The sequence below is a fragment of the Schistocerca gregaria genome, chromosome 5 (assembly GCF_023897955.1).
Source record: "Schistocerca gregaria isolate iqSchGreg1 chromosome 5, iqSchGreg1.2, whole genome shotgun sequence".
NCBI classification, from domain to species: domain Eukaryota; kingdom Metazoa; phylum Arthropoda; class Insecta; order Orthoptera; family Acrididae; genus Schistocerca; species Schistocerca gregaria.
The window spans coordinates 16,193,631-16,212,402 of record NC_064924.1 but is presented as its reverse complement, the minus strand read 5'-3'; the positions used below and the strand labels follow the sequence as shown (position 1 = coordinate 16,212,402).

Below are 18,772 nucleotides of genomic sequence, written 5' to 3'. Positions count from 1 at the left end.
TCTGTCCCTCTATTTGGGAATTGAGCAGGGGAGTGGATGATTAGTAGTGGTACATGGTACCTCTGCCACGCACCGCACGGTGGCTTGAGGACTATCTGTGTACATGTAGATGTAGATGTAGACGTAGATAAATACCTTGACCTGCTTTTGATACATTATAAATATTTTGTAAATGGGGAATAACAAGAGCATATAGTTATGTTTCAGATATCAATTGTATCCTATCCTGTCTTGCAACAGTGTTGTGTGACTCTAAAACGAGAGAACGTAGTCTTTAATAAGAATTACAAATTCAGCGTCTACAGTTGAGATTCTAGGAATGTTTCCAAGCAGTTACACAGGGTGAAATGGAAAGAGCTATTGACGTGAAGTTTTCACAGAATGAATTGCTAGTCAGAGGCTCGTCGTATTTATCTCAATTTTACATATTTCCCATTAATTTGCTGTAATTGTATCACATTTTCCTCTGTTTTTACCGATTTTATGTCATTCTCCATGTTTTTTTAATAGTTTTCAGTATGTGTATGGTCACATAGCCGGCATACCCATGCGTTGTTTGATTTTATACAATAGTATTTGGGTGTGCTACACACCAGCTTACCAAAAATCCTAAGAATTCACCTGTTCTCGATGATGTACGTGCAAGAATTTTGGATATGTAGATCATCAAAAGTTACTAACACTCACCACGCTATTTGTATAGACGAGGCTGAACGGGCGGTGCAAATTGGAAACACGTGTTTTAAAACAAATCTGTGTAGTGCTACGACGCATGAGGGAGGTTGTATTGAGAGTCATGTAGGGAGGCACTTGAGTGGCCGTGCGGTTCTAGGCGCTGCAGTCTGGAACGGGGCGACAGCTACGGTCGCAGGTTCGAATCCTGCCTCGGGTACGGATGTTTGTGATGTCCTTTGGTTAATTATGTTTAATTAGTTCTATGTTCTAGGCGACTGATGACCTCAGAAGTTAAGTCGCACAGTGCTCAGAGCCATTTGAACGACACTAAAAGTCTGGCACAGTTCTACACATTCATCTGACGTACACGCTGCAGCAGGGTTACACGGAAATTTTTTCCCCATAAGTGTATGCTCCCATTGCTTACCACATGAGCTTCGCTACTTTTATTTATACCTTCCGACTCTGATGTGCCCCAACAGCCATGTAAGGACGTCTACAAACTGTAGATTTCGGTATTTTTCATCATATTAATACGTTATCCCTTACATCTACATCTACATCCATACTCCGCAAGCCACCTGACGGTGTGTCGCGGAGGGTCCCTTAGTTGACAATGTGTCGACTACACTTAGCATCCTAGAACGTGAAACTTTCCCTTCTCGCTAGTTACACAGTGCACATCCCAGGAAACATAATTTATAGACGCACATTTATCGAGTTGAAACGCAGCCGTCCAACGCTGACAGCTCTACATACATACCTATAGAGACTGTGCATGAATGTTACCAATCGTGAAGTCTCGTTTTGAACCGCTTATACGTTAGTTTTGACGATGCTACAGCCCCGTAAATAACGAAAAACTCTTCGTGAAACAATTCTGTAGGGGATGAAAACATATTTCAATTCATCCTGCTAAAAAGAGCATCATCTCCTATGCAAGTTGTATTACCTATATTTCATAACAATATCGTCTAGATTCTCCAGCAATAACAACTAACCAAGGCATCCTGCTGCGCCTATCACACCTCGTTTTATACTCTAAAGATGCACAATGACGGCGCATGATCATCCAGGTTCCACTAGTGCTAGATGTCCGTAGGAAGGATGGAGGCAATGTTTCGTGAGTATTATTGTTATGTACAAGATAGCACATTTGTCGGATGGTATAGTACAGAAATGTATTCAAATGTACCTAGACACTAACGACCAGATGCACCACACTGCGGATCTTGGTTCAAATGGACGAGTGGGGAGCTGTTTACTATACAGGGCGAATTACCTAAAACTTGCACCGCTAATGTTGTGGAAATAGAAAGTGTTACTGATATGCAATTTTCACAGAATGAATTGGTTGTCAGAAATAGTAGGGAGGTGGCGGCACAAGAACAATTTTGATATCAAATTGATACGCAATTTTATTACATTGATCAATTAATTACCCCTAACCCCTCCTCCACCCCCACCCTCAGATGACATCCTGTGATTACCTCAGCTGGCACGTGGGTTCCCACCCCTCCCCACCCTTTCCCCTCCACAACGAACCCTATTGGCGGGAATTTCGAATTTCGGTGGGAGTTTCTTTGGTCTCAGGGCTGTGCTGACATCGCACCCCACCTCCCTCCCGGAAACTGGTGGGAGATTAAAAACGGCGGTCCTCTTTCTGGTATCTGAAACCCTATCCTTCTAATTCAAATGGTTCAAATGGTTCAAATGGCTCTGAGCACTATGGGACTTAACTTCTGAGGTCATCAGTCCCCTAGAACATAGAACTACTTAAACCTAACTAACCTAACGACATCACAAACATCCATGCCCGATGCAGGATTCGAACCTGCGACGATAGCGGTCGCGTGGCTCCGGACTGAAGCGCCTAGAACCGCTCGGCCACTCCGTCCAACACTGCGGATCTCACTCTAGTCACCGTTCCAGATACAATGGGTGGTAGATCCACCTTCGAACCCAGTCCGGGAGGTAGCGAATTGTTGATCAATATCTAGACACCGTTCCGGGTATGGCAAGGGGTGGATCCACATTCTCACGCTAACTCAGGCCTACCCTCTGTCATGGGATATAAGGAGCGGCTTTTTGGGAAAGCGATTCGGAGACTTCTTGTGAATTTCGTTGTTGCTCCAGGAGGTGCAGTCTTCCCGAGAAATACATGTAACACTTTGCATGAAGCGTCCTGTTCTTGTCTTTTGTCTATCTGTGACTGATTGCCGCAGACTGGAGACAGTATGTCAGTGATACCGGAAGAATATCTTTGTGGACAATCAGTGACAAGATAGAGCAGGCCTGTATCCCTAACTGCTGTGAGGAGAGGGAGAGATGACGGGTGGTAGAGCGGGCGGGGGAGGGTAAGACTGGCACTAAGATAGTTTGTGGTTGTTCAAATGGTTCAAATGGCTCTGAGCACTATGGGACTCAACTGCTGTGGTCATCAGTCCCCTAGAACTTAGAACTACTTAAACCTAACTAACCTAAGGACATCACACACATCCATGCCCGAGGCAGGATTCGAACCTGCGACCGTAGCAGTCGCACGGTTCCGGACTGGGCGCCTAGAACCGCGAGACCACCACGGATGGCGTTTGTGGTTGTCCGACCAGGAGGACACAGCTGCAACTGCCGCCAATCTCTCCTGATGCAATCTTCTGGTGTCGTATTTTGCTCTAGTTGTGTTATTAGGATGTTTTTTTCTAATCCTCAGTACATGTGTTACATTATGATCCGTTGTTTAAGAGTGCTGGTACAGTTTACGACAGTTTCGATGTGTAATTAAAACAGTGAAGCATTTTACATCAGTTATACGAGTATCCTTGGCTTTTGGAGTTCCTGGTTGCAGTGTGAATGTCGAGCAATGCTGCAGGAGGCTTTGTAGCGAACTCTCAAGTCAAACAGCATTACACGCAGTCCTCAGCTGCATACTTACAGGTCATGCATCTATTAAACTCTTCTCTGCCCAACACCAACATCTCGTCAGTAGAACATAATTCCCGCCGTAATTGAGGATAGTACCTTTCACTCCTTCACGTTTCCTGCCAGCTGGAATGTGAGGGGTCAGATTGAGTACGTCTTCCACTAGTTTCGAGTCGTATTGTGAAATTTGTTCCCAGCAGGATGACGCGAGTTGTACGGGATCGTCAATTTTTTAGCTTTATTGCGATTTCAGGCACTCCTTGTGATTGCACTACGCATATAGTTGTGTAATTAGGGCCGACGTTTATGATAATTTCGTATTTAGGACCGTTCTTTACTTCAGTTTCCCAACCAAAATAAATAAAGTTCACTAACCTTACCTTACTCTACTGCATCTGAACAGTTTCCACATGTTGGGAGGTGCACGTGGGCCTTCCATTCAGAAGGATAGGGCCGAGTGGTTCTAGGTGCTTCCGTCTGGAACCGCGAGACCGCTACGGTCGCAGGTTCGAATCCTGCCTCGAGCCTGGATGTGTGTGATGTCCTTAGGTCGGGTAGGTTTTAATAGTTCTTTTAGGGTACTGATGACCTCAGATGTTCAATCTCTTAGTGCTGAGAACCATTTCAACCATTTGAATCAGAAGGATAGGGTTTCAGATACCAGAAAGAGCACCGCCATTTTTAATCTCCCACCAGTTTCCGGGGAGGGAGGTGGGGTGCGATGTCAGCACAGACCTGAGACAAAGAAACTCCCACCGAGATTCAAAATTCCCGCCAATAGGCTTGGTTGTGGAGGGGAAAGGGTGGGGAGGGGTGCCGCTGAGGTAATCACAGGATGTCATCTGAGGGTGGAGGAGGAGGACGGGTTAGGGGTAATTAATCGATCAATGTAATAAAATTGCGTATCAATTTGATATCAAAATTGTTCTTGTGCCGCCATCTCCCTACTATTTCTGAGAAACAACCCATTCTGTGAAAATTGCTAATCAGTAACACTTTCTATTTCCACAACATTAGCGGCGCAAGTTTTAGGTAATTCGTCCTGTATAGTAACAGCTCCCCACTCGTCTATACTATTGCTTATACTTTCAACTACAACAGAACAAAAATAGGTCACTACGTTTTCGTGCAGAAACGCCTGTAATAATGAATCTTTATCGTTGAAAATCATTAAAATGCAGAATAATGTTACCTCCCCCCCATGAACCATGGACCTTGCCGTTGGTGGAGAGGCTTGCGTGCCTCAGCGATACAGATAGCCGTACCGTAGGTGCAACCACAACGAAGGGGTATCTATTGAGAGGCCAGACAAACGTGTGGTTCCTGAAGAGGGGCAGCAGCCTTTTCAGTAGTTGCAAGGGCAACAGTTTGGATGATTGACTGATCTGGCCTTGTAACATTAACCAAAACGGCCTTGCTGTGTTGGTACTGCGAACGGCTGAAAGCAAGGGGAAGCTACGGCCGTAATTTGTGCCAAGGGCATGCAGCTTTATTGTTTGATTAAATGATGATGGCGTCCTCTTGGGTAAAATATTCCGGAGGTAAAATAGTCCCCCATTCGGATCTCCGGGCGGGGACTACTCAAGAGGATGTCGTTATCAGGAGAATGAAAACTGGCGTTCTACGGATCGGAGCGTGGAATGTCAGATCCCTTAATCGGGCAGGTAGGTTGGAAAATTTAAAAAAAGGAAATGGAGAGGTTGAAGTTAGATATAGTGGGAATTAGTGAAGTGCGGTGGCAAAAGGAACAAGACTTCTGGTCAGGTGACTACAGGGTTATAAACACAAAATCAAATACGGGTAATGCAGGAATAGGTTTAATAATGAATAGGAAAATAGGAATCCGGGTAAGCTATTACAAACAGCATAGTGAACGCATTATTGTGGCCAAGACAGATACGAAGCCCACACCTACTACAGTAGTACAAATTTATATGCCAACTAGCTCTGCAGATGATGAAGAAATTGAAGAAATGTATGATCAAATAAAATAAATTATTCAGATAGTGAAGGGAGACGAAAATTTAATAGTCATGGGTGACTGGAATTCGAGTGCAGGAAGAGGGAGAGAAGGAAACGTAGTACGTGAATATGGATTGGGGCTAAGAAATGAAAGTGGAACCCGCCTGGTAGAATTCTGCACAGAGCACAACTTAATCATAGCTAACACTTGGTTTAAGAAAAATTGAAAGAAGGTTGTATACATGGAATAACCCTGGAGATACTAAAAGGTATCAGACAGAATATATAATGGTAAGACAGCGATTTAGAAACCAGGTTTTAAATTGTAAGACATTTCCAGGGGCAGATGTGGACTCTCACCACAACCTATTGGTTATGTCATGTAGATTAAAACAGAAGAAACTGCAAAAAAGTGGGAATTTAAGGAGATGGGACCTGGATAAACTGAAAGAACCAGAGGTTGTACAGAGTTTCAGGGAGAGCATAAGGGAACAATTGACAGGAATGGGGGAAAGAAATACAATAGAAGATGAATGGGTAGCTTTGAGGGATGAAGTAGAGAAGGCAGCAGAGGATCAAGTGGGTAAAAAGACGAGGGCTAGTAGAAATCCTTGGGTAACAGAAGAAATATTGAATTTAATTGATGAAAGGAGAAAATATAAAAATGCAGTAAATGAAGCAGGCACAAAGGAATACAAACGTTTCAAAAATGAGATGAACAGGAAGTGCAAAATGGCTAAGCAGGGATGGCTAGAGGAAAAATGTAAGGATGTAGAGGCTTATCTCACTAGGGGTAAGATAGATACTGCCTACAGAAAAATTAAAGACACCTTTGGAGAAAAGAGAACCACTTGTATGAACATCAAGATCTCAGATGGAAACCCAGTTCTAAGCAAAGAAGGGAAAGGTGGAAGTAGTATATAGAGGGTCTATACAAGGGCGATGTACTTGACGACAATATTATGGAAATGGAAATGTAGATGAAGATGAAATGGGAGATACGATAATGCGTGAAGAGTTTGACAGAGCACTGAAAGACCTGAGTCGAAACAAGGCCCCCGGCGTAGACAATATTCCATTGGAACTACTGACGGCGTTGGGAGAGCCAGTCCTGACAAAACTCTACCATCTGGTGAGCAAGATGTATGAAACAGGCGAAATACCCTCAAACTTCAAGAAGAATATAATAACTCCAATCCCAAAGAAAGCAGATGTTGACAGATGTGAAAATTACCGAACAATCAGTTTAATAAGTCACAACTCCAAAATACTGACGCCAATTCTTTACAGACGAATGGAAAAACTAGTAGAAGCCGACCTCTGGGAAGATCAGTTCGGATTCCGTAGAAATACTGGAAAACGTGAGGCAATACTGACCTTACGACTTATCTTAGACGAAAGATTAAGAAAAGGCAAAACTACGTTTCTACCATTAGTAGACTTAGAGAAAGCTTTTGACAATGTTGACTGGAATACTCGCTTTCAAATTCTAAAGGTGGCAGGGGTAAAATACAGGGAGCGAAAGGCTATTTACAATTTGTTCAGAAACCAGATGGCTGTTATAAGAGTCGAGGGACATGAAAGGGAAGCAGTGGTTGGGAAGGGAGTAAGACAGGGTTGCAGCCTCTCCCCGATGTTATTCAATCTCTATAATGAGCAAGCAGTAAAGTAAACAAAAGAAAAATTCGGAGTAGGTATTAAAATCCATGGAGAAGAAATAAAAACTTTGAGGTTCGCCGATGACATTGTCATTCTGTCAGAGACAGCAAGGGACTTGGAAGAGCAGGTGAATGGAATGGACAGTGTCTTGAATGGAGGATATAAGATGAACATCAACAAAAGCAAAACGAGGATAATGGAATGTAGTCGAATTAAGTCGGGTGATGCTGAGGGAATTAGATTAGGAAATGAGACACTTAAAGTAGTAAAGGAGTTTTTCTATTTGGGGAGCAAAATAACTGATGATGGTCGAAGTAGAGAGGATATAAAATGTAGACTGGAAATGGGAAGGAAAGCGTTTCTGAAGAAGAGAAATTTGTTAACACCGAGTATAGATTTAAGTGTCAGGAAGTCTTTTCTAAAAGTATTTGTATGGAGTGTAGCCATGTATGGAAGTGAAACATGGACAATAAATAGTTTGGACAAGAAGAGAATAGAAGCTTTCGAAATGTGGTGCTACAGAAGGTTGCTGATGATTAGATGGGTAGATCACATAACTAATGAGGATGTGTTGAATAGGATTAGGGAGAAGAGAAGTTTGTGGCACAACTTGACAAGAAGATGGGATCGGTTGGTAGGACATGTTCTGAGGCATCAAGGGACCATCAATTTAGAATTTGCGGACAGCGTGGAGGGTAAAAATCGTAGAGGAAGACAAAGAGATGAATACACCAAGCAGATTCAGAAGGATGTAGGTTGCGGTAGGTACTGGTAGATGAAGAAACTTGCACAGGATAGAGTAGCATGGAGAACTGCATCAAACCAGTTTCAAGCCTGAAGATAACAACAACAAAAATGGTCAGACAGAGATTCCGAAATCAGATACTGGATTGTAAGGCGTACCCAGGAGCAGATATAGACTCAGATCACAATATAGTAGTGATGAAGAGTAGGCTGAAGTTCAAGACATTAGTCAGGAAGAATCAGTAAGCTAAGAAGTGGGATACGGAAGTTCTAAGGAATGACGAGATACGTTTGAAGTTCTCTAACGCTATAGATACAGCAATAAGGAATAGCGCAGTAGGCAACACAGTTGAAGAGGAATGGACGCCCCTAACAAGGGCCATCACAGAAGTTGGGTAGGAAATCATAGGTAAAAAGAAGGTAGCTGCGAGGAAACCATGGCTAACAGAAGAAATACTTCAGTTGACTGATGAAAGGACGAAGTACAAACATGTTCCGGGAAAATCAGGATTACAGAAATACAAGTCGCTGAGGAATGAAACAAATAGGAAGTGCGGGGAAGCTAAGCCGAAATGACTGCAGGAAAAATGTGAAGACATCGAAAAAGATATGATTGTCGGAAGGACAGACTCAGCATACAGGAAAGTGAAAACAATCTTTGGTGACATTAAAAGCAACGATGGTAACTTTAAGAGTGCAACGGGAATTCCACTGTTAAATGCTGAGGAGAGAGCAGATAGGTGGAAAGAATACCTTGAAAGCCTCTATGAGGGTGAAGATTTGTCTGATGTGATAGAAGAAGAAACAGGAGTCGATTTAGAAGAGATAGGGGATCCAGTATTAGAATCGGAATTTAAAAGAGCTTTGGAGGACTTACGGTCAAATAAGGCAGAAGGGATAGATAACATTCCATCATAATTTCTAAAATCATTAGGGGAAGTGGTAACAAAACGACTATTCACGTTGGTGTGTAGAATATATGAGTCTGGCGATATACCATCTGACTTTCGGAAAAGCATCATCCACACAATTCCGAAGACGGCAAGAGCTGACAAGTGCGAGAATTATCGCACAATCAGCTTAACAGCTCATGCATCGAAGCTGCTTACAAGAATAATATACAGAAGAATGGAAAAGAAAAATGAGAATGCGCTAAGTGACGATCAGTTTGGCTTTAGGAAAAGTAAAGGCACGAGAGAGGCAATTCTGACGTTACGGCTAATAATGGAAGCAAGGCTACAGAAAAATCAAGACACGTTCATAGGATTTGTCGACCTGGAAAAAGCGTTCGACAATATAAAATGGTGGAAGCTGTTCAAGATTCTGAAAAACGTAGTGGTAAGCTATAGGGAGAGACAGGTCATATACAATATGTACAACAACCAAGAGGGAATAATAAGAGTGGACGATCAAGACCGCTCGTATTAAGAAGGGAGTAAGACAAGGCTGTAGCCTTTCGCCCCTACTCTTCAATCTGTACATCGAGGAAGCAATGATGGAAATAAAAGAAAGGTTCCAGAGTGGAATTAAAACACAAGGTGAAAGGATATAAATGATACGATTCGCTGATGACATTGCTATCCTGAGTGAAAGTGAAGAAGAATTAAATGATCTGCTGAACGGAATGAACAGTCTAATGAGAATTCTGCTACCTAGGCAGTAAAATAACAAATGACGGACGGAGCAAGGAGGACATCAAAAGCAGACTCGATATGGCAAAAAAGGCATTTCTGGCCAAGAGAAGTCTACTAATATCAAATACCGGCCTTAATTTGAGGAAGACATTTCTGAGGATGTACGTCTGGAGTACAGCATTGTATGGTAGTGAAACATGGACTGTGAGAAAACAGGAACAGAAGAGAATCGAAGCATTTGAGATGTGGTGCTATAGACGAATGTTGAAAATTAGGTGAACTGATAAGGTAAGGAATGAGGATGTTCTACGCAGAATCGGAGAGGAAAGGAATATGTTTAAAACACTGATAAGGAGAAGGGACAGGATGATAGGACATCTGCTAAGACATGAGGGAATGACTTCCATGGTACTAGAGGGAGCTGTAGAGGGCAAAAACTGTAGAGGAAGACAGAGATTGGAATACGTCAAGCAAATAATTGAAGACGTAGGTTGTAAGTGCTACTCTGAGACGAAGAGGTTAGCACAGGAAAGGAATTCGTGGCGGGCCGCATCAAACCAGTCAGTAGACTGATGACCAAAAGAGATACGCAGTCCTGCCATGAATTGCGACGGAACGTCTGTGTCAGGGCTCAATAACTCCTTATACATCAACACCAACTGGGACATCATTAAATCCGGAAATGCGCGATAAAATTCGAGTGACGACCCATCTGGCCCAGGGGATTTATGCACCGCACCCTTCGTGAGTGACCCCCCCCCTTCTCCCCCTCCCCCCCCTTCTTGGATGTCATCTTCCGTTAAGGGTTCCAATAGAGTCTTTGCATCCGGACCATCAACCTTCGTTTGTATCTGTCGCAAAATTTCGTCTCCTATCCGTTTGTCCATCGGCGTCCCAGTGAAAAGGAGGCGATAATGCTCCCGAAACTCAGCAGCAATGTCCTATTGTGACGTCAAGTCCGACCATCGTCATCATGGAGCACTGTATCAAGGATAGGCGATTACGCTCATGTTCCTTGGACACATGATGGATGCTAATACGTTCTCCATCGACGTTGTCCAAGCACCGAGCACGTAGCGAAAGTCCCTTCAGTCGACGTCTCGTGATCGATAAAATGCACGCCCTGAATGCGATGGACTTCCGCTTGACGCTCGGGCTATTGGGCCCTGGAGCACAGGTCTTGGAGCACCATGTAGTAATAAGTGTATCTCGGAGCCATTTCGCTTTTTCCTTGCTATACGTTATGAGAGTTGTCAATAAAATTCTTCTGGGTTAGAGACCGCATTGTCATTTATAAAATTCCAACGTTTCGGCGTCTGTTGCAAGACGCCTTCCTCAGGGTGTGTTGCTAACTGCTGAATGAGCGCAGTGTGGGTACATATATACTATGGAAGAGTGTTGTGACTGAATGTGAGGCTGAGGAGGAAGGGTACTAGTAGTTCATTTTATTGGCGTTTGCATTGCGTCTTGTTATTGGCGGAAATAGGCGTTTTCCATTGGAGTTTCCTTTACTGCCTGCCATTGGTGGAAATCGGCGAATAGGAGACTTAGCGGAGGCTGCAGCGTTGCGTTGTTTACTAACTGCCTAGTATCGACTAGGCCGCGTCAGCGCTCTGTGTACCATCCTCCGCTGTGGCCTACCGCACGCCTGTTGCTTTGCGCGAGCTGTCCTTCCGCAAAGCTGTCACAGCAGGCAGCCAAGACGCTGGAAATCTGTACCCGTCTTCATGCCGCCGGAGTTTATGAAATCGAGTGTGAATGTGGACTGGTGTATGTAGGTGAGACTGGGCGTCCAATAAGCACGAGGCTAACTGAACATGAGACAATACGCAAAGGCCGCCGAACGTTGTATTTATCGATGGAACTATATCCCTGTACATTTTAGCTTTGGGACCATGTCAGGGATACATGCAGTTGCGCCGGCATGCCTCGTCTCATCTCCACGTAGCGTGATTTTCGTAAGTTGATCACACTGCCTGCCATTCCCCATGCTGCTGCAGCCAGGAAAGCGCTATTCGTATTTTGTCACTATCTCGTGCTAAGAACATCACATTATGGGCATACGCACCAATTCGAAAGGTCACGGAGTGTAGGTTAAGTCCTTCAAAGCGTCTCCGCAGTCCGTGAAGAGTGAGTCCGAGGGCAATGGGGAATAACATGGCCGAAAGAGGAGAGCCCTGTCTCACGGACCTGTTGACATGGACGGGGGAGAGCCGATCGCCATTTACTACAATCCTCGTGATCGCTTCATGGGTCAAACGAAGCACAATAGAAGTCACTACGTGCGGATGACGATATGTTCCATAACTGCACGCAGGAATCCATGATGGACGCGATCGAAAATATGGCCAAAATCCAGTGCAATAAGAGCACCTCGCAGACGGCACGTTTGAATCAGCGCCACTACGTCTCTATTGGTGCTCAAAGCCATAAACACATTAGCGTTGCCTCCGAGGCAGGTTTGATCAGTGTGAATGGCCGGTGTTACCGTAGATATTAGCCCCTCACTGGATGTGTGTCAACAGTTTGTAGTCAGTGTTTAGCACTGTCAGTGGGTGAAAACCAAGCGGGCGACGGCCTGTGCCGGGTTTGGGCACCAGAATCAAGATTCCCTCACTGAATTCAGATGATGCTTGGAAAGTGGGGTTCAGGAGTTCTCTGTACATCGCGAACTACGTTGGGCCCATAAGATGAAAAAACCGTTTGTAAAATTCAAGATAGAGCTTGTCAGGGCCTGGTGTTTTGTTGGTATAACCGGTAAATATAACCTCTCGTAGTTCTTCCAAAGTCACCTCCAACGAGGGCGTAGCATCACCTTGTGGATTCAGAGAGATTGGTAGGTGGGATATGACCGCTCTGAGTCCAACAGTTATGTTGTGAGAGGATGTGGTTGCGGCATGTAAACACAGTATATGTCTGCGAGTGTAACAACCGCTATGTGGTAGCTGTTCACGAGATACTTAGCTAATAATTATATCTAAGTGACCTAGTAGACAACGTGGGAAGTTCCATGAGGTTTTTCGCTGTTGTGTACAGAGAAGTCGTAACGGTAAATATAGAAAGACCAGCAGAGGATCGAAGCATCGTGAAAGGAGTGGTAATTTACCCTTAAAATGAACAAATGTAACATACTGTGTATGGATAGCCACAAAGACTCATTATTGTATGATTACACTATTGCAGAACAATCATTGGTAACAGTGGATTAACAGAGGAAACAGAGGAAACGCAAAGAAGAACAGCACGGTTCGTTACAGATTCACTTAGTTAGGACGAAGCCATCTCGGATGTCCTGAGTCAACTCCAGTGGAAGGTGCTGAAGAGAGGCATTCTGCATCACAGTGTAGTTTACTATTAAAATTGCAAAATCCAATGTGGATCTTACTATATCTCGCGAAGGGACCATGAAGATAAATTTAGAGTCGAGCCCCTGCGCGTGGTTAGCAGCACCCGTTCCTCCCGACCAACCATTCGCAGGTGGAACAGGAATAGCGAGAAGTGGGAGTGGTTCTGAAAGTACCCTCCGTCACACACCGCAAGGTAGCCTGCGGAGTATCGAACGTAGGTGTAAAGTGAGCCACTGTCCATCAACTTATTTGCAAATACAGGCTTCAGGTCAAGATATGGAGAAGTATCATCCACTTACTGCACCTATCGAAACGCTTCACTTCATTAAGCGTGCAATTCGTCTCTTTGATCGAACTAGCAAATGGTTACTACAGAAGACAGTGAAAAAAATGAGATGCCTGCTACTTTTAGCAGGCGCTCTTCGTGTAGTCCGAAACAGCACTCGTAAAGGATGCTACGGCCGCTGCGAGTGCACGGAACGCGCTTGCTGCCGGCCGGACTTACGTTCTCGATGATGCAGACGAGCGAGATGGTGCTGCCTTCGCCGATGTGGTACTCGCCGCTGCCCAGGATGAAGGCGGCCGGCGCCACCACGTGCAGGTTGAAGTAGTGCGACATGGTGCCGGCCCCGGTCGCCACCTGCAACACAGCGGTGACGCAAGTGCCGCTGGTGGGCCACCCGGCGGGAAACACATCCACAGCGCGCCAAGGCCTAGCGCGGCCACTTCCACCATAAATACAACACACTGGCCCTGACCTCATGTTCGTGGCTCCAGCATCTCTGGGCTGCAGTCACGTGAATGTTGGCAAAACATGGTTGTTCCGTGTTGCGCTTTTGTCGGGGGAAATGGCATTACATTTCACGTGTAAGTGTTTCTATGATAGTGCAGATGCGTTTATTGAAATCTGCTGAAGTGACTTTTATATGTTTTTTACACTTGAAATAGAGTATCAGTAAATTAAAGAGTTAAAAGTGATGCCTATAAAGTCAGACTCATATTACATTTTGGAAAGTATCTGTGATAATTCGGTTACAGAAGCAAATATACCTGTTTCTCGTTCCTACTCATAGGTTCCTTAAAGATGAAAACCGAAGGCAGCTTTGGATACAGGCCCTGAAGGATTTATATATAAAAGTAAGATTATAATAAGGTAAGAGCACCTATAGTCGACACATGAAGAGAATTTTTTTCTACCTTCTAATACTATTAAATAAATGTAGGCTCCAAAATTATTTTCTGAAACTTTAAAGTCACAACTTTCATCTAAAATATCATTTTTTTTAAACTGATAGTTTAAACTTTCGTAAAAATAGTTGAAACTGAAACTTTGAAGTGCACCTAAAATTGATACTCTAAAATGGACCTGCTCCTAAAGTCGACAATTTTGGCACCTATAGTTGATGTAATTCCCGTATCCCATTTTCTTTTATAAGTGATCAGAGCTCAGAACGCGGCGAATTCAATGTTTAAAGTTTTGACACGAGCCCACTCTTACTGTTTAAAATACTTTTAACGACATTTTACTTTAATTGATGGTTTATAGTAATTTCGTCCCGCTGCCCACCAGAGTCGCGTTCGATGTATTTGTCAGATTTTATAAATGGTACTGTGAACAAATCCAGGTTAAATGTAGTACTGGCATAATTTTTCACAAATAAAAAAGTAATTTTTATTGGAAGCGTTTGGCAGTCAATTGATAAATGTGGGGAAAATACGATACAAACATAGGCTGGCACCCCGCTGATTTGAAATCCCGCCACGTTTTGCCAGTAGTCACGTGGTTTATGTTGGAGCCACACCAGCCCTATAGCTTCTGCACAGCAAGGCCATTCTACTAGTATCTATGGTCGAAGCACACGGCCACTAAACGCAAAGTCAAGCTTGAATCCCGTGACGGAAAAAATAAATACTGTGAATATGGGACAAAATATGCGCACACAAAACCTGACAAATGTTCACCATTCGCAGTGACGATGTACCACCGCAAGCAAACAATCCCCAACGCTTGCCCACACCTATAACATACACTGATGAGTCAAAACATGATGGCCAGCTCCTTAATAGCTGCTTACTCCATATATGGAGCGAAATACGTAAATGATTCTGTAGGTTGGTAGGTTTGTGGAGCTGTGGCATTTGATATCTACGCGTAGGTTACGTAATTTGCGTAAATAACGGGCCGCTGATTTGCGTGCCTAGTTGTTTCCCACACGAGAAATCAACGTGAGTTCACTATGAAGCTTCTCAAACCAATGTAGCACGAAATGTAACCGTAGGCTTCCGCGGCCGTTGTCAATGTCAATAAAACACACCCTGAGGAAGGCGTCTTGCAACAGACGCCGAAACGTTGGAATTTTATAAATGACAATGCTGTCTCTAACCCAGAAGAATTTTATTGACAGTGTAGCACGGTTCTGTCTCCGAGACATGAACAATTATACTGGTGAAAGACGACATCGCCATGAAGCTTGAAGGTATGCACGTGGTCCGCAGCTGTCAGCGTGTATTCGATTCCTAAAACGTCTCCAATCCAAATGCAGGAGAATGCCTGCCATATCGTAATACTGCTTCCACGAGGCTGCGTCCGTGTCGCACTGCACGTTTGCAGCCGCCTTTCACCTCGATGATGGTATTTGCGCAGACGACCGTTGACTTAGTGTAGCAAAAATGTGATTCACCCGAAGAGCCGACACGTTTCCACTAATCGACAGTCGAATCCCGATGGTCCCACGTCCACTGCAATCGCAATTGACGATGTTGCTGGCTCAACATGTAAACACATGGGGGTGACCTGCAGTGGAGCTCCATGTACAACAGTGTACAATGAACGGTGTGCTCCGAAACACTTGTGCGTGCAGCAGCATCCTACTCTTTCGACAGAGAGGCCACAGATCACCAGCTGTTCTACCTTACAAAGTAGACAAGCCTCCGCACCCCTCATTCTGTGAAGAGCCGTGGACGTCCAACCACTTAGCGCCTAGTGGTAGTTCCACCGTACTTCTATATCCCTCCGTAGGTGCTCACGACAGTAGCATGTGAACATTCGACCAGCTTCACCGTTTTCTAAATACTCGTTCACACGCTCTGTGCAATAGCCGTCAGAGTAGCTTATCTCAATGGGTTTCCCCATTTTCACCCATATCTTCACTTGTGTGACCCCCGTCCGTGTCTGTTCCTCTTAGATCGTTTTCTTACTGCGTCACGTGTAAGCAGCGGTACCAGGCGGCATCCGACGTAGCGGTGGACGGTGGTCATTATGTTTTGGCTCGTCAGCATATAAACCTCGATGTGCTCCCTGCTATTTGAACAATCACATATCTTCTCATTCCAACTTTGATTCGAATGCCACCCCACAATTCCCAGAATCAGTCCTCTTCCCCTTGCACTCTTTCCCACCTCTGTAAGGTCGCCTGGTCTACTTCCCAGCCCGAACGGCCCAGCGCCTCCGTTGCTATGACACGCCACTACAGCCCGAGCGCTGCCACAAGTTCAGCCAATACCCACCGGCCACACGGCAAACCCCTCCTTCAACTAACACTGGCTGCACACATCCACCTCATGTCAACCCTCCGAGCCACAATACCGTTCCACGCTGCTGTTTACCATATCTGGCTAGACAGTGTAAGCCACTCTGTTTCCAACTATAACACAGCAGCTATGACACCCTGTGCAGCACATCAAGATCACCATCGCCATCCCAATCGTCCAAACGCTCCTCAAAATTACGGCTTTTAGTTACTTACAAAATGAAATTCACCAGTTCCGACATTTATAATATTATCTTCAAGTCAAAGGCAACGCTGGAGTGAAGCCTTTAAGCTAACTGTTCCCAGCTAGACCCGAGAAGGGAATGATAAACCGTAAGGAAATGGGTCGAAGAGTCTTAAAAACACTGGTAACGCGATGAGTACCCCAGCTCTAAACGCCACCAAAACCGAATGGAGTTAGGTCCGTCCTACCACTCACCAACTTAATTAATTTTTACAACTCTGCATTTGTGTGCAGTCTCTAAAAGATAGCGAATGTAAAGTATGAGAAACACAAGCCGCTGAACAAACATCACAGCTGACCACACCGTTATGACCAACATCTTCACAAGAGTTACAAAATGGATATTGTTTGGCAAAGTATGCAGTGTTTACAGAGCTATGATTTCATAAGTGTAATTTTCTGTGTCGTTATACGTTCTTTCCTTATTCGTCATCGAAACGCGAAGTTAGAGTATAAGTGAAGTGCATCAGATGATATGTACTCGTATTCACGGACAACTATCAGCCGTATACGGGAATGATGACGATGAAAATTCGTGCCGGATCGGGGCTCGATCCCGGATGTCCTGCTTACCGCAAGTGGCTGGTCTCGCCTTTAGAATGTGCAAGCACGCATGCCCGAAGGAACGTGGCATTGTAATTATGAGCAACGCAGCTACTTCAGTATGGTATTTAAATGAAGTGATTGAAACACATCAAAAAGAGCACAATGGAAATTCTGTGACAAACGTCTGGATGTTGCCGTCACACTGATTTTTGGTAGTGCAGCATGTTGACATGTTGGTCTTGTTTTCTCTCCCACACTGCAGTCTTTCAACTGCTTCATAAAAACGCCATTTGCACTAGAGTGATGGTTGACGGAAGAACGTACAACACAGCGACTTCTCTTTTTCGTTATACGACTGTAATTTTCAAATATCGCTACTACAAATGGAAACTTATGAAGATAAATTGTTTCAGTATAACGGATGTATCTCCGCATTTACATTCTGTTTTACTCTGGTTTTGTCATTGGAACACTTCTCTTGTGACCTTCTGCAAACCAAGAGTGAAGCCCCTCTCAAATTCAGCTGAAATTATGGCTTGAGACCCCTAGAATCTCTGTACTTTGCGACGAATATGTTCCAAAACGCAGCGCATTAGCATTGTTCCTTGGATCATTTCTCGGGTTCTGTTGGTGGCAGCAAGTTGGGGTCACCTGTTATGGGTGGCCATTGCGCTAGGAACCATTTGTATACACAACACAACAGGGTCAAAGAATATTAGACACTTCCTCCAGCTTAGACAAGTCGAGCAAATCGGTTAGTTCTTTTTGCATCAGATGTGCTCTACGGTGCTCCTCAAGGGGCTCATGGAGAGCATCTTTTAGTTCGTGGGCGGTTTCTCAGAAACCCGAAAAAAGCTTTTTCACCATTTTTCGCGGTAATCAGCGGATATATAAAGAACTAAGGACAGCACATTATTCCACATTCCCATTAGCAAATAATTTTTACCCGTTATAGAGAAACAGCTCAAAAACATTTCATTTCAGTACCAAAACCGAGTCGACGATTCCAAGACGTGCACAGCGAACGCCTATAATTTTTACGATTTGTCCTTAAGATTCAGATCTAGGACAAATTTGAAAAGTTCTTTGATATCTCTATCCGGTTCAGAGATATGCAGGTTCAAAATTACCCTACTTGTACAATTATAATACGAACGTGAAACACAGTGTGAAGAGAAATCGCAGTTTAGAAAGAGACGTAGCATGGAGAAATTTGCTGTGAAGTGTCTTCCTTCACGTAATAATAGTTCTGGAAAATTCTTCTTGTGGTAATGAAGGACACTGTCTGAGGTCCAAAATTAATTTCATTTTCGTATAAGTAAACTTTCAAACCTTTACTGATTCACAGAGTTTTTTCATAGTTTTAAGATGCTCTCCTGTAGTAGGCAAAAGAAAGGAACCAGAGGAAAAATGCTGCTATCATAGCAAAAAAAAAAAGTGAATATGCTCCTGTTCAAAAGACTCTGACTGAAAAGTGGGAAACCAGTTTCCTTATTCTACCTTTCCCAGCAC

At 44.1% G+C, this 18,772-nt stretch overlaps 1 protein-coding gene across 1 annotated transcript in view; it reads right to left on the bottom strand.

The window, feature by feature from the left end:
• The window catches only part of LOC126272749 (lachesin-like), a 398,134-nt gene that overhangs the window by 30,134 nt on the left and 349,228 nt on the right, over positions 1 to 18,772 (bottom strand). The window contains exon 7 of the mRNA XM_049975849.1: positions 13,446 to 13,580. Coding sequence (XP_049831806.1) covers positions 13,446 to 13,580 — 135 coding nt within the window. The remainder of the gene's footprint in view (positions 1 to 13,445; positions 13,581 to 18,772) is intronic.